At 45.2% G+C, this 16535-nt stretch overlaps 1 protein-coding gene across 1 annotated transcript; it reads right to left on the reverse strand.

Annotated features, from left to right (window-relative positions):
• Nucleotides 1-11306: 11306 nt before the first annotated feature.
• Nucleotides 11307-15411, reverse strand: LOC136562425 (protein FAM162A-like). The gene is made up of 4 exons (XM_066559239.1): nucleotides 15291-15411; nucleotides 13378-13483; nucleotides 12060-12168; nucleotides 11307-11414 (listed from the first exon to the last, which is right to left on the reverse strand). Exons 1-4 carry the CDS (start codon nucleotides 15409-15411, stop codon nucleotides 11307-11309), a joined length of 444 nt encoding a protein of 147 aa, XP_066415336.1.
• Between the last annotated feature and the right edge of the window lie 1124 nt (nucleotides 15412-16535).

Here is a 16535-nt window from a genome sequence, read left to right on the forward strand (position 1 = left end):
GCTGTATGAGCCAAAAAACCTCATCTTTATGCATGCAGAGAGATTTGAGGAGATGCCCAGGTGCTCCTGTTGTTTCTAGGGGCATGAATATCTGGAGCAGACAGTTGTGTGAAATGTTGTAAAAAAAATTCAGGAAAAGGAACTTTTCTTTTCTTGTTTGACCTGGAATGAACAAATGCACTTACCGGCACTCTGCTGTCCAGACTCTGGGTGCAACTTGCACAAGGCAGCAATATCAAAGATCTGCACATTTGTCAATTCTAAACATGTATAGGACTCTTAGCCCTATTTGGCCCAAGTTTACACTGCCAACTTTGCTCACAGAACAGCAGAAACAGGGATGAAATCCGTAGAGGCTGTATGACATAGATGTTTCAAACCAGGTACTAAAAAACTCCCCAAAAGATTTTTTATTTGTCTTCTATAAAAGCTAGGCTCTTATTCCCACTCTCTGTGAGCCTTGCCCACCTCCTGGCACTCTCTGGCAGTAGATCTTGGCCAGAGCTGGGAGCTGTGCTGGGCAACACCACCCCTGAGCTTTGTGAGCCACAGCAGCGGGCTGGGAGATTTGCATTTGGACTCACAACACAGAGAAGTATTTTTGAAAAGTTCCTTGACTGAACTACGAAACTTCCTTTTCTTCTTTTGTAAGCCTGTGATAGTCTTACAGAGAATAGTTAAACCCCATAAAATTTACTTTGTGTATCTCAGTGATGCACTGGGACATAGCACCCTCTATTAACAACGCAGTGATCAGATCCAGAGAAGATCAGCCAATATTCCCAGCTAGGAAACAAAAGATACTGTCCCCAACTTACATGGTTTAGTCTTTTCTCTGCCTCCATGGAGGTTAGGGATGGAGCTGTACCTTTTATTTTTTTTTATATGACTGGATGTGATGAAGATCTACTTTTTAATGATTGAACCACTGCATTTTGAAAGGCAGATTTTTCCTCTATTTTTGCCACTGATAAAACATTATTATGTTGTTTGTAGGAATTATGGTTTTTATCTTCCTGTCAACAAAATATGCATGCAAATAGACTTAGATTATTTATGGAGCAACATCAAATTAAACTGCTTGTATAATGACTTAAAACTGGTTATCACCATCCTGCATAATATCTGTTTAAACACACCACTTGCAACAACCTTTGCTAATCAAAGAAGGAAACAAAAACACAATGTCACTAATTTTATGCATGCCACAGAGTGCTGCTCCCCTCTGAGCAGTGCAGTGCAGGAGAGGGAGGCTGTTTTTACCAATATGTACTCTTCAGCCTCCACACAGCCCTTTGAAGAGTCCTATATTGGCCAAATTTCACAATATAGAGCTCGGACACATCTGAAAATCTCATATAGACTTTCAGGCTCATTCTCTTGCTCCTGCCACAAGGTACAGAAATCTTGTGTGGAGGCTGGGAGCTGCAGGAGCAGGGTCTCTACAGATCTATCCTTTCTACAAGCTTTATCCAGATTTGGGATGGGAGATCCAGGACAACTGGGATTATTCAGTCACACCATGGAGCATTTCAAACACCCACAAACCATGTGGAGCATGGGAGGGTAGATGGGCAAAGGCCACCTGCCAGACCCTGGGACAGCCACCCCATGGCCCATCTGAGCTGGCCAAGGAGCAGCAGCAGGTCTGTGTGGCTGGGATATTGTGCAGGTGGATCCCTCTTCACACCCATTATCTCTTGTTGCCCACACCACCTCTCCCACCAGCCAGTGGGGTTCCTCAGCATCACATTTGGCAGAGCAGGGAGGGTTTGCAGCACCTCAGCTGCCCTCCTGAGCTTGGCTTTAGGCTGCTTTCCCAATCCTCACATTTTGGGCTGCTCTTCCTGGCTCAGCCTCACCTGCTCGCATCAACTGAAAGCCATTAACATCACCAAGTGCTTCAGAAATTGCTTTTGTCAGTAATAAAGCTGCATTCTGGCTGCCTTTCCTCTGGCCAGAGCTACAATGCAAGATGCAAGGAGCCTCACCCTGACACCATGAAAGCCACCTCTATTCCTACCTGAATTTTCCTCTGCAAACACAGCGGTCACTAAAAAACCACAGCAACAAAACAAAACAAAACCTGCACCCACTGCCTGAGCAGTTGGGGTCTGCATGTGAGGTGCACCAGGGACACAGACTCTGAGCAAGGAGAGGCTGCTCAGCACCTGTAGGGCAGTCCTCATCACACTGGAGCATGTGAGAATCTGACAGGAAATAAATTGGAGTTTCAGTCAACCATTTAGAAGTGTTAGAAACTCCCCAGTGCAGGTCATTTAATTTGGTAAGGAAAGAAAAATAGAGGTGAATTATTTTTTTCCTGCCTCCCTGACTATTTTTTCCTCTTAGGCTCACTCTGGTGGTGATGGAGTTGCTAATGCTGTAGAGTAACTGTGGTGTCTCCAGTCCTCAAAGGAGGAAATTATTACCTCTTTTTCTGCGAGCTCCTGTTTTTTCTGAACAGTTTAATGATACTGGGTCTAGAACGTTGCTGCCATTTACTTATAGAAGAAAGCGGCAAATTCTTCCCAGTTTTATCTGTTCTTCATCACAGCTACAGCTCTGGTTTGTGTCACTCCTGTACTCAAAACATTGCTCCAGTTGAAGGGCAGGTGATCCCTTGTACAACTGGTGCCTGTGGCCGGTGTGGATTAGGCAGGGCAGGCAGATGAGGAGGTGCAGAGCCCTCCTGTCCTCCTGAGGTCTTCTTCTGTCTTCACCTCATGCATGCTCCTACTGGAAAGAGAAGGAAGAAACCAACCCTCATTTCCAAAACGCTCATTGAACAGGAAGAGCAGTGAGAAACTTAAAAGATTTTTTTCTGTCAAAAGGGAAAAGACCGAGGGAAGGAAAAACAGAGGTGCTTAGTGGATCCTACACAAACTCAGTTTTGCACCAGCAAACACCTATTTGGAATGAGAACAAGTCCTGCCCTCAGAGCCTGCCTTCTGTTCAGAGCAAATTTGCTTTCTCAACATTTCCCAACAGGATTATGGATTCACTGAACTTTAAAAGTCATTAATCAGCACAGGCATCAGCAAAGGCAGGAGTGGTTCTGAGGGCATTTCCTGACTGGCAGTCTCCCCTGAAACCCACCTGGGTGCACTGCTCCTCTCACCATCCTCATGGATAGGTGAGAGTATTTCTGATAATACCTGCCTGCTCCTTGGGTATGTAACAGATGTTCTGTCTCTAACAGCTACAAAATTTCACCTGCAGGTGTAAAATGAACCAATGTCAAACTCCTCTATTTGAGACAAGAGGTATTGATTGACAGCCTCCTTGCTAAACAGGCTGAAAAAAAAGAGATTATAACACTAAACCCACAGCAGTGGGAAAAATCTTTGAGCTCTGGGGGTAGGTTTTACACATCCTGCTGAAACTTGTGGGCAGAATGTTGGCACAGCAAGGCTTCCTTAAATCAAATTACCCCATTTCTCTGAAGGCTGAAATGACCTGGTCTGTACCCACGTGCTGCAACCACACGGGGGTGGGTGTGATCTTGGAAAAATCCCTATAGCCAAGGGAATCCTGTGGTGTCTGAGCCATTGGACCCAGCTCCCTGCAGCTGGAGGTGGCCCAGGTGACAGCGCTGGCCTGGAAAACAAATCAGCCCCGTGACAGCAAAGTGAGACCTGTGCTTCTGGAAACCATGGCAACCAGAGAGGTACTTTTAAAATAAAGAAGTGCTGGGTTTCTGGCAGAGGATACAGCAGCTCCTGCAAGGTGTGAGCGTGCTGTCTTCCTGATCAAACCTGGGCCAGATTCAGCCTCTGCCCTGCTGCAGAGTAAAAACCCAGTATTGACAAGGAAGAAGCAATATCTGCTGGTGCTCAAAGGTAAATAAACATCCATTTGGCTGAATCCTGAGCTTCCTACTTAGAAAGGTGAAAGATAGAAAAAATATGGTCAAACGGGGACTGTAAAGCCTGACTGGATAGAAATTCAAGCCCCACTTTCTCCTCCCTATTTGACAGCTTTCACCTTTTTACTGAACCATAATATTAATAAACTATGTATTGTGTATTCTCATTTTCATGGGCTTTTCACTGATATGTTGACGTGCAGTTTCTCATCCTTTATATTAAAGACAGAGCACAACACTGGGACTCTCCCTAGAGTTAGAGCTGACAGCTTGGAGCTCTCACTCATCACATCTGAAGGCATTAATAAAAGCTATTTTGCTCATGCACATGAAGTTGAATCTGGGCTTAATGGCTTTTTTTCATTCCACAAGAAGGAAAAAAAATTAAACAGCATATTCTGAAACTACTTAAATCTTAAACAAACAACTGAATATAGAAAGCCAAAGAAGAAAGTTTTTACTAAAATGCACTCAAGCCTCTGAGCAGGACTTCAGACATGCAGAAATGCTGTGAAGGAGTTTTCTCTGGAGCAGACTATTTGGAACGTGCAAATTGTACTGAAACACGGAGTTGCTGCATTGTTAGAAGCACTTAAAACACAAAATGGAGCAGAAACAGATTTCTTTGCTCTCTTTGTGGGTGGTAGGGAGCTTTTAAATCAATTGTTATGTAAATCTACCTCTAGATTCCTCCTAGGTTAAAAACTATTCTCCAGTCACTTAAAATCAGTCTCTAAAGTAGTTATTGCATGAAACTTAATTTTCCAAAGATGTCAAGATGTGGTTTTGCATTTTAAAATGTAACTGGGAGCCCCATTCCCCTTTCACTAGACTTGTGGGGGACAAATGCACTAGCTCAGAGCAGTAATGGTTTGGATCTGTAAAGGGACCTGCTCCTTCTCATCACAAAGATCTTTCCAGCTTGGAGCAGCCTCCTGATTTCTCCCTTGCTCAACATCATTGCAGCAAGTTAAGTGGTGGCTGCTGCCACCACTGGCACTGGGATCCTCATGACCACCATGATTTCAGAGCTGGCTTAAACACCTCTATCCTGCTTGGATTTGGCATGGAGTCATTCCAGCCTAGCAGGAAAGCAAGGCCAGTGTTCAATAATTGGAATTAATTAATGAATCATTCATTAACGCATTGAGATAACATTAAAGCAATTTTCCATGGTTAAGTAGCTTGATGATTGCCAGTGCTGTGTGATGTATGGCAAAACATCTTTGACAGTCATATTATGAGTAAGTAGCTCCTGAAGGGCACTGAAAGGACCTGAGCATTTAATTTCTCTGCTCTGTAAAGGATCCAGACACAACTTCCAGCACTGCATTAGTCAAGCTGGCTCCACACCTTCCCTGTGCAGGCAAGAGCTTTTCTACATGGAAACCTAAACCTCACACCTGACTCTTCCTCTGCAGCAGTGTTCCTCAGTGAAGGACCCAGACCTTGAGCTACTTGGGCAGGGACTGCTGTTTGCTGGGTGTGTGAGCTCCTCCTCACCAAAGGGAGAAGGTCAGTCTGGAGCAGGGTTTCCTAGAGAAAAGTTGGGCTCATTCACAGCTTAGGTAAGTTCTGCATGAGCAGAGTTATTGGAAACTGCTGGGGAAATGACACCAGAACATGGAGGGATTTTCATGCTGGTCTGTAATACACATCCCACAGATGATGTATGGTCCTGTGACTTTTTCTAAATGAAATGGGAACCAAAATAGCCGAGTGAATTACAATTATTCCTAATGGTTCATTTTTCTCTGTGTGCAGAATGTGTGAATGCAAACACAGCTCACATGGTGCTCTATGAATTGCACCCCCTTGCACTCAACTTCTCATCCCCCACAAGCAATTTTATCAGTCTAAACATTGTCCTGCAACAAATTTCTACCAGCAGGGCTATAATCTGTATCAGGGACATCCACTAAGGTTGTAAAGACATCATTAAAGCAATGGTGCTGCAGGGGGAAAGGAACAATCTCCAGAATGGTCCCAAGTTGTTTTAAGAAGCAGAAGAAAACTGTGAAAGGCAGGCAGTTAAATAACCCAATATTTCAGGACTCTAAGCCCCAGGAGAAGGCAATTTTACTTGACAAACAAGAATTAATGCAAGCAAAAATACAGCTATTGTATGTTGTTCTTTCCCACTCATTTCTGTTTTTCTTCTCCTTGGAGCCCTTGTGCAGGTGGCACAGGGGATGCTGTGGGCTGGGGACTGCTGGGCACCCACTGCTGTGGTGTGAGCACATACAGACCCATGGGATGCTGTGGGGCTGCCGAGGACTGCACAGTGATACCCTGCAAAAATGGGCAAAGTATCCTATATATTAATTCCCACAGTGTTGGGTGTTAGGATTTTTCCTTTTGTTTCTTTCTCTCAAGGAATTTTCTCCTATTTGTTGCTGAGACAATAATGACTGGTATTTAAGAGCAACAAAAGATATAGCCAAGGAGAAGGGGGACAAGTGCAGCTGGCTGAGGGGCATTCTCTTGGGAAGGGCAGAGCTACCATGAGATGGAAGGGATAACTAATAACAATGCTTTCCTCAGCAGCTCCCAACACCACAAAGGCAGTCAGTGCCATGCCATACCTTTTCAAGGTGGGGAAATTGCACCCCTGAGAGCAGCACTGCTCTGAGAGAGCATCAGGGCAAGTGGGGACTGGCATGGGCATCACCCCTTTATGTTCTCTAAAAAGACCTGAGGACTTAGGAAAATGAGGTTTAAGGGCTGTGGTTTGGGATGCTGGGAAGGGGTTCCCCATCACCCAGACACCTGGAGATGCTGCTGAACTCTGCCTAAGACCCTGCTGCAATGGCCAGCCCCTGTAGGGATCCCCTGGGAGTGTACTAGAAAGGATATCACTAATGAGTGGTGATACTTACTGTAGAAATTGGCTGTATGCAGAAATTCTCACAAACCTGGAAGTGAGATAGAGAAAACATCCCAAATGTGGTATAGAAAAGGGATGGCTTTGCCCCCTCTTCATTTGACTCCCTCTTCCCTGTTAAGAATGTTTTCATCAAGAAGGAAATGTGTTTTGAGTTGCTTTTGCACATCAGCCAGGGACCTGAGATTTGAGGCAGCCTCCTGTATGCACTTACCAATCTTGTCACTGGGGCTGGGCTGGGGTCTGGATACTCTCCCACAGCAGCTGGTGCAAGCTCAGTGCTTCCCTGCTAATGTGCTCCCTTGCTGCTCAGAATGCAGGCATACTTCTATAAACAGCAATAAAGCCATGTACTTAACCAATAAACCAGGCCTAGGAGCTCTGACACCCAGACATCAGAGCTGAGATAATGACTCTCCTGGAGTCTAACCTCTGCGTAGGCTGAGCTATTATGATTTCTCACTCCACAGCTATTATCCTCCATTATCCTGCCTCCATCCCACTGCTCTCTGTGGTGTGTGCTGTGTCATACAGCAGCTCCCAGGCTGTGACTGGTGTCCCTGAGTCCCCAGCACTGATCCCCTGCACATTATTGGGGTTGGGGTTGTATTGATGCTTGCCAGCTTGTGGTGTTTGCTGAGTGCTGCTGCTCTTCCCTCAGGTTTCAGTGAGCACAGGATTGGGCTGTGTTTGCAGCCAGGCAAACCCAGATCTGTGGTATTTTCAGGGTCCCCCGTGGCAGGAAGGAAATGATGAATCTGACTCCATGTTCTTAGAAGGCTAATTCATTATTTTATGGTATTGTATTATATTATATTAAAGTATATATTATTATGATTATATTAAAGTATTATATTATATTAAACATAATATTATATTGTATTGTATTATATTATTATTGTATTATATTATATTCTATCATCACTGCATCTCACCCAGAGGAGACCTTTAGCCTTGAAGCTGTTTTGAACTGATCATTAGCAGTTCAAAGTTCCCAGAAATGAAAGTGGATTTGCAGGCATGTCTGGCAATGCTGCTCATGCACCTCCTGATGCCTCGGCCACAGACAGAGGAGAAGCAGTTTCTGATGCATAGCCATTGTGCTTTTTTAATTTTCCAAGGCAGTCAGTAAAATCTGGGAAGATTTTACATCGCTTCTTTCTGCAAAGAGTACTAGATTATTGCTTCTACGCTAAAAACAACAAAAGGAATCCATTTGGATTGTTTATGAGGGGGTTACTAATGTAGTAAACCACTTGGTTCATTAATAAATTCACTATAGTGTCAATCACTTAACTGGCCAGTAAGCCAGAGATACCCACCAGGCAATGGTTAGAAACTCCAGGTGCTTTAAACACAGAAGCCATACAACTGCAAACAACAGCTGAGGGGTGACTGCTAACACCCAGGGAAGAGTTGGGTTGAAAGTTTCCATGTTGAAGACAATGTTCAATGCCTGGAAGCTGAAACTGTGTGCATTTGGACTTAAAACAAGCAGCAGTTTCTCAGCGTGGTGGGAAACTAAACACTGGAAGAATGGGGTAGTCTTTAAAATTAGATCTTTCTGAATCACAAGAAAAAATGGAAAAAATCCTTCTCAAGTGCAGGAACATACCAGTGTCACTAGATACTTGATTCATTTTTGACCCTGAGAAGGTCAAAACAAGAGGTAAAATGAAGGGACTGAGATCTCCTGGCTGAGACTTTTTTCCTCTGGTATACTGGGAGGCCCATGATGCAGAGCCTCCCATAAAATCTTGATCTCACCACATTGGAGGAAAAAAGCTCAGTGCACCCAGCTCTGCCCTGCAGCAGCCTGACTCCCTGGGGCAGCTAAGTCTCTGGAAATCACTGAAATTTCAAAAAGTCATGGATGATAACCTTAATCCACAGCCAGGAGGAACTGCAGCACTGGTTTTAATGGAAGCAGAATTAGATAACCCCAGCTACTACAGCAGAGCTTCCCCAATAATTGTAACTGCAATGCAAATCTCTGTGGCACCAACCACCAGTACATTGTTAACCACTGCCACACAAGAACTCATTAAAACAGAAAAAATATCCTGCAAGGGAAGAAGAACCCTTTCCCCCCAGCACAGAGCAGTAAACGAGGAGGTGAGAGTTGAAAGGACTCACCCTTGGTCTCCCTGAGCACCCCAGCAAACCAGCACATTCTCAGCTCTGTCCCCTGCCTCAGAAAGGAGCCAGCCCCTCTCCTCAGGGCCAGGCTGGCAAAACACAAGGCACCTTATTAAAAAGGGAAGGATAGCTCCTAGCCAATAACACCTCCCATCCCTTTGTAAATGCCTGGAGGATCAGGTGTGACACTGAAGCAATTCAGATGGGAGGGGAAATAAAGAAACTCACAACTATAAGGTGCTGAGGATCAGCCAATTATACATTCAGGACTCTGTGTTAATTAGAGGCTTTTCAAGAGGAGAGTCAAAGGACTTTGCAGACACAGATGGAAACAGATTTTAACAAGCAGTGATAAGTCCCAGTGTTGAAGAGGCATGTCCGGTTCACACAGGGGAGACTCCAGCTGAGGCTGTGCTACACCAGCAGCCACCCACCACCAACCAAGTGCAAGCCAGAGGTCAGTCCAATTGGTTTTTTGGGAGAGTAATATGATATTCAAATGAATATTCATGTAGGCACTGGTAAAAGATCTTTCCCTACATAATAGATATAGCTCTTTATAAGAGCCCAAAAGCACCTGGGTCATCTGATGATCATCAGATGCTTTACCAGTGGCTCAGGGAGGAAGAATTGATTTTTTCCTAATGACTATGTGTAATGTGGCAGCTTTATGCACTGTAGGCAGAGACCATGGCTGTTTAAGAGGATCTGATAATAGCTCACAGCTGAAGCAGGTTTCTTTCCTAGGCAGAGGGAAGTGCAGAGCAGACACTGGAACAAGTCACAATTAATTTTCTTCTTCTTTAGATATTGCTATGGTCATCTTTCCTGCTTAAGTCAGGGAAGCTCAGAACATGCGTGTGGATTTGTTTACAAGCATCAAAATGGTTCTTTTAATTGTTACACGCACCTTCTGAAAAAGGGCACATGAAAGTAATTTAAGAATTAAAAAAAAAATCTAAGAGACTGAGCAAGCTCTTTTAGTTTATCCCCAAATGAGCACTAACTTTGAGGTAATTCTTGCAGTTTATTGCACTAACCAAGAAAACCAGGTCATATAAAATGAAAGAGCCCATATTACCTGTGAAGCAAAAGTGTCTTCTCAGCAGAGACTTGTTCACTCTCTACTTGTCCTAGACCATTATTTCACTTCCCAGAGAAGTGCTTTGTGAGGAATACTACAGGGACCAGACATCACTTTTGGTGAACTCTACTGCATGGGGCTGTGAGTCAGAAATAAGGAGTGCAAGCCTGGAGATGTGACAGAGGTAACATCCCCCTCACCCTAAACAGGTGTGCAGCATGGAGAGAAGCGCTCCTAAGAAGCACCAGAGGGATGAAACTGCCCAAAAGCCACAGGCACAGAAAATGGAGTCCCAGAGCCCAGCAACTGCTGCCCACCTGCCAATGCCTCAGCCCAACTTTGCCAGCAGCTTGTTTGTGCAGTGACACTTCAGCAATAAATGGATTTGATTTTTGACACAATAAACCACAGAGACCCGAGCAGGAGCTTCCAAACTCCCCTGGAGCGCAAGTGTGACTGCTCCAAGTAATAAACCTTGGAAAGGCCAACCCCAGTGTGATGCTCAGGACATTGCCCCAAGGCTGAGCATGGCTACAGCACCTCCTGTAGCAGCTGGAGTCAGACTGGCTGGGTTTTGCCACACTCTGTCCCTTGGGACTCCATGCAGCACATCCAGCTCCACCAGGCAGCATTACAGGTCTCGAGGGGTTACATGTGACACTTGAGGAATCACAGCATCAGCACCCACAGGCATGAACTGGGACCTGTCTTGAAGTTAAGTCACTTATGAAAATGTAATTTTCAATATCTCATTAGGACTTCTCCCATCTGTTAAGCATCATCCCAGAGAGTTTGGTGACACTCTAAATGAAGCTGTGAAGAGATGTGTTTGTTTTAGATGTAATTGGACAGCTGTTTTATTATGAGTTAATGAACTATGATGATTAAAAAGAATTCAGTTTTAGCAAACCATGTATTAACAATTACTCTGGACTAAAATCACAGCTAAGCAAGTGCTAGACAACTTTCATGACAATCATTGGGAGTAATGATTGGATTGGAGGAGACCAGCACCATGGTCTGGTCTGAGCACCAGCAGCACCATGAAAAGCTGATCCTGAGCTGGGGAGTCCTGCATTTGTCCTTTCCACACTTTGCAGTTTAAAAGGGATCTTTGTATATGAGCTGGGCCTGGTGCCAAAGACCAGAAGCCACAAAAAGCAGCTGGTTTCCATAGGAGGTTCCCAGTTTGCATGGAGCAGTTTTTAAGCAGTGAAGTCTTTGCTCTGAGAGTTTCAGTGAAAAAGCTCTTAAGAGTTAAACGAAGACAGGTCCATATGCCACGTGTGTAAATCACTTATATCTTTATGTTAAAAGAAATCTGTTCCAAATCATTGTGACTTCCCGACAGCTGCCTCCTGACCTTTCTCCACTTCAGCCCTCCATTTGGCCTTCTTTTCTGCATTCACCCTTAGCAGTGTCTGATTCTTCTTGGCAGCCTGGAAACAATTTGGTGGAAATCATTGCATGCACACAATTGCCACCACTAAATTTCCCCACATCTGCACCACTTCCTTTGACACCTCACTGTACGTTTTGATATTTTGCAGTGATAGAAGTTAATCTGTTTCCTTGTAACACCACATTTTCAGCATTTGCAGCTCTGATTAGCAGGAGAATTACACTGTAAATTGTTTACAGGTGCACTGGGACTTGCAAGTCAAACTGGAAGAGGCAGCAGTGGTGTGGGATAGGAAGAAGAGTCACAGCTCTTGGTGGCATCCAGGCTGGGCAGGCAGGACCACAGGAACCTCATGGCTGGCAGATGTCAGGCAGAACCAGCTTCCATTGACACTGTCTGAGCTATTCCATTACCTTTGGCCCAGCCTCCTGTTGATACACCATCATATAGAGCATTGCACTGCACAGGTTCATGGCAGTGTGGGTCAGCAGCAACACATTAATCAGCAGGTTGTGCTGTCCAGTGCCAGTGTCTCCTCTGGAGAAGGGGTGATACAGATCCTGTGCATGCATTGCTCATGTGTACATATTCTCAAACCTATCTGTCACCCAGGTGCTTATTTCCAAAGAACATACATAGACCATGCATTAAATGAACCAGTTCCCCCAGAAACAATACTCACTTCTTTGCCTGAGATGATCATGGTCACACAGCCCAGCACAGTCAGTGCAATCATGATGTAGCAAACCTTTATCCTGGCCATGTTCCTTGCAGTGTCAAGGACCTCAGACCTGTGGAGGACAGAGCAGATTTCCCATTCTGCAGCAGCCTGTGTGAAATGGGATCATGGGGAGAGGGGTAATGAATGCTCAAGTCCTGCAGCTACTTCCTGTCAATGTACAATGGGGTTCAGCCTTCTCTTTCTGCAGCTGCTTAAAGGAGGACTGTAAAAATTAGCCTGTGGAGAAAAGATTTAGGTCAAAAGCCATCAGTAATAACAGGATTAAAAACTCTTGCTCTCCTGTGTTCTTTTATTGTGTGAGAGAGTGAAAGCCTGTAAAATGACAGGGACAGGAAAGTCTTTCCACTATAATAAGAAAGGGCTGACCTTTGGGTGCTGCAGGGCAGGCCATGGGGTGCAGTGCAGCACCAGGACACACTGGGGCCATGCCACCAGAGCCAGGCAATGCCACCCTCAGGGAATTAAAGCCCACCACAGCACAGCTCTGCCAGGCAGCTGCCACCAGCCCCACCAGCCTGTGGTGGGAAGCTGACTGGGTCAGAGCACACAACTGCACTATCCAGGAGTTTTCTTCCCAAGCAGCTGAACAGCCCCATCCATCACTGGAAAATCTCCACCACCTTCCATGAGTAATTCCTGGCATATAACCAACAATTCACGTTTGCAAGAAACTGCAGCATGGCAATGAGCCATCCCTGAAATTATATCCAGGATTTACTCACACCTGCAAGGGGAAGGACAGCTGGAGGTGAACCCAGGATGTCACAAGTCAGAAGCATTAGGACTCCAAAACTGAGTGACAATCCTCTGACAAAATATCTCAGCAAGGAGGTGGAACCACAGCCCATACATGAGGAACTCATTGCACAAGTCTGTCACCAAAGCTGTATGTAGCCCCAGCTTCTAATTAAACTTGATGCAGCAATATTAATCACTAATCAATAAAACCTAGAAAAGCGTGTAAAAACCCAGATTGAATGATACCTTATCATGGTGGCTTCTGAGTTTCAAAGCCACTTGTCTTGCAAAAGATACTTCAGCTTAGTCTGAAATCTGTGATAACTAAAATAAGCAAATCCTGTTTACCTCACAGGGAATGACAAAAAGTTACAAGAGTTTCAATTATTTACAGCTATTTTTGGACACCAGCATGGGCGAGGCACTAAGCCCTGCAAGAGCACAGTTCTGGGTAATGCAGACTGGAGTCTCAATCTGTGTGTTCACAGCCAAAAAAAATCATTCTGACAGGTCCACTTACGAAATGTGCCTGGGAATGTCCTCCTCCTTTTTAAAGCGTCCTGACCATACTAGCACCTTTTTATCAAAATTTGTAGGCCTTCTTTCATTCCTGAAGGGTTCTTTACCTGTAAGAGATTTTGTACAAAGCAATGAGCTAAGCTTCAAGAAGGAAAAAGAGCTGTTGGTACTGAAGGAAAAGGATTGAAAGTTTAAAATTACACTTTTCTATTCTGTGGAAGCTAAATGTGCTTTCTAACATCAAAAAGACTCAGCAGGTGGTGTGAGGTCTTTGTTATATTTGCAGCTTATTTAATTTTACTTTCTTCCCTTTAATTTTGGTAGGTTTTAAACTAAAAATCTCTTCTAAACTTCCTGATTAAGAGGGCAAATGGTGTGAGGCAGAAGTCCTCGAGCCCACAGCAACATCTCACCCTGTGAGCATCTTGCTTTTAAATGGCCCAACTAGTGAGTTAAGCAAACTGCCAGCAGCACAAGTAGCTAACTCCTCCACAGCTTCTCCTGAAATCACTGATGGAGAGATGATGTCTGCTAAAATGCAGCCTGGTGGGAGACTGGCAGTTGTTCTCATGCAAGCTGGGTACCACATTACTGCACTCTAATGATGATACATTACACCCCATCAGGCTACCACGGTGATGCCATTTGCATGCTGTCACCCAGAGCACAGTGAGAAAAGGACTCTGGCTCCTCTTGATGGAAACAAGCCCAATAACAAGGACAGTGGCAGACAGACCTGAAAACACAGTAAGCAATGGCTGGCTCAAGCCCTGGCTTTTTCAGTGCACACCTGTACAAGTGGTCTTTGCAAGGCAGCTGAGACTGCTCACCCAGTATTTACATCCAGGTAGGTGCACCCAAGAAGCCACACTGTGTTTGCAGGTGTGGGTCTTGGGTTGGGAAATGTCCAATTGTGACCAGAATGAGCAGGAAGAGAAGGACACGAAGATGTCTCTAGCCTCAGCATCCTCATTCCCTGCCTGTTGCTGGATTGCTGGTACTCAGCTGAAAGGAAACCACTGCTGCTACAGAACAGGGCATGGAGAGAATTTCTTCCTGCCTGTGTTGAGCTGGTGAAATTATAGTAAGTGCCTTGGCCCCAGAGCAGCTCATGTATGCCAGGACTTGTAAGTGGCTGAAAAATCCCAGTTGTAAATCTTGGCCCAGGTAAATTTGGTCTCCTGCTTCTCCTATTTCTCTCACAAAGTGCAGTGAGACCAGGAGAGCTACATCAGCAAGTGCCAGAATCAAATCTGCAGCAAACAGTACACTTGCTAAAAGCAGATGCTCCATCCCAAGGAAGACAAGGGCAAAGGCCCATGATGGAGACCCCCAGCCATCCCACAGGAGCACAGCCAGGCCCATGCAGCCCAACTTTTCCTAGGGTGAGGGGTCTGCAAAGGCACAGCCAAGAAGGTGGTGGTGCAAAGAGAAACTCTGTCCATACCAGGAAGCTTGTTCATCTGGGAGCAGCCCATGCCTACTCCCTGCCTCCCAATCCAGGGCAGTGCCTGGCACAAGCACAAAGAGCTGTGGCTGTAAACTGGCAAGGAGCAGAGCAGGAAGCAGAGGGGAGTAAATCCTCCACTTGCACCAGCCCTGCACACTCAGGGACAAGCACTGATCCTCTTCTGGAGACCTGGCAGCTGGGTAGGAGGAGGAACATTTATTTGTTTTAATTGACAGATTTCCTGACATGAAGCATCAGTTGGTATTTGCTGCCATAGCAGACCAGCTATGTAATAGAAAAAGCTTTACCCCTGTGCACTGTGCTGGTCAGAGCTCTGGGTGTGCTCCCTGCCCCAGGAGACAAAGCCCTGCAGTAACTCAGCCATGGCTGAGAATCAGGCTCATTTTCTCACCCTTTCCCTCCATGCTGCAGCACCACACAGTGACCAAGGGCTTTCCACCCACCTGGATCAGCCGCCTGCAAAGCCGCGTCCCGGGCGCTCTTTGCTCTGCTGCCAGCAGCCCTGGCGGGGCACAGGAGTGGCCGAGCCACCCTCTGGCTGTGCCCCAGCAGCCTCCCCAGCATCCTGCCCTGGACCACCACTGCCCCACCAGCCTGGGCAGGAGCCCAGGAGGCTGCTTCTAGGACTGATTAAAGTAAAAACAGCCCTTCCTGTCAGAAGGGAGTAGCGCGCACTTCCACCCCAGCTCACAACAGGCTTTGCTTACATCATGATGACGAGTTAAATTTATCACCTGTGATTACCAAAATGACACACCCTGGGAGCTGGGCAGGCAGAAATCACTGCTGGGACAGCTCACACCCAGCCCTGACTCTGCCCCAGGCTCCCCATCCCAAGGAGCTGCTCAGGAGAGCAGTGGTTATTTGCATTATTTTCTCAGTCCTTACTATGGAAGAACTAAAATAAGACAGTGTGCTGTATTTCCCCAAAGACAGGCTTAGTGAGTGCTAATTATCACAGCTGGTTAAGCTGTTAGAGTTCTTAATTGTTCTCAGCTACAAAATAATCTTGCAAATCAGTTGCTTTAAACAGATTTTATGAAAAGGAGCAGTGTTTGCCACATCTCAAAATAAATGTGGTTTGGTGGCAGGAAAATAAAGTTGATGTCTGTACCTATAAATGCACTATAGGGAGTCCATCTCACATGCAGACTGCAAACTTTCCTAGCAAAGAAATATGCTTCAGATATGCTTCAGGTTTAAAAAAGTAAACTAAGAAATTATAACAAAAATCTCAGCTGAGGTAGTATTTGTCAGTCAGTAAAATTGTCATTAAAATGTAGTGATACCTATAAAGTATTTGCCCTCCACAAAGTCTGGATAGTGCTGAATGTTTTCCATAACACCAACTGTTCTAACCAGAGAAAGAACCCCAACCAATGCTGTTTTATCACTTTGACATTTCTCTTGCATTTTGCACAAAATTTTTCCTCATGGGTCAGGAAATGGAAATGCAAAATACTTGTTTCATTTGGAGCTGTGGGGTATTTACTCTCCTTAGACATACAAGACCCTAAAGCTGATTTACAGGTAGGGAAAAAAATTCCATTCAAAAGTCAAGAAGCAGGTGCCAAAAGGAAAATTTTCAGAACTACTTAGCAATACTATCAAATGCAATATTGCAGATAATCAAAATGTGTCTAAGAGCAAGGGGAGGGACTGCAAGGGAAGAGTATTGCAGGTGTGGG

This window comes from Molothrus aeneus, chromosome 14, assembly GCF_037042795.1.
Source record: "Molothrus aeneus isolate 106 chromosome 14, BPBGC_Maene_1.0, whole genome shotgun sequence".
NCBI classification, from domain to species: Eukaryota; Metazoa; Chordata; class Aves; order Passeriformes; family Icteridae; genus Molothrus; species Molothrus aeneus.

Coding starts and splice junctions, on each gene's coding strand:
- LOC136562425 (XM_066559239.1), bottom strand. CDS start 15,411: ATGCTGGGGAGGCTGCTGGGGCACAGCCAGAGGGTGGCTCGGCCACTC. Junction 12,169..13,377: donor GACATTCCCAGGCACATTTC/GTAAGTGGACCT, acceptor TGTCCTCCACAG/GTCTGAGGTCCTTGACACTG. Junction 11,415..12,059: donor TGATCATCTCAGGCAAAGAA/GTGAGTATTGTT, acceptor AATTGTTTCCAG/GCTGCCAAGAAGAATCAGAC.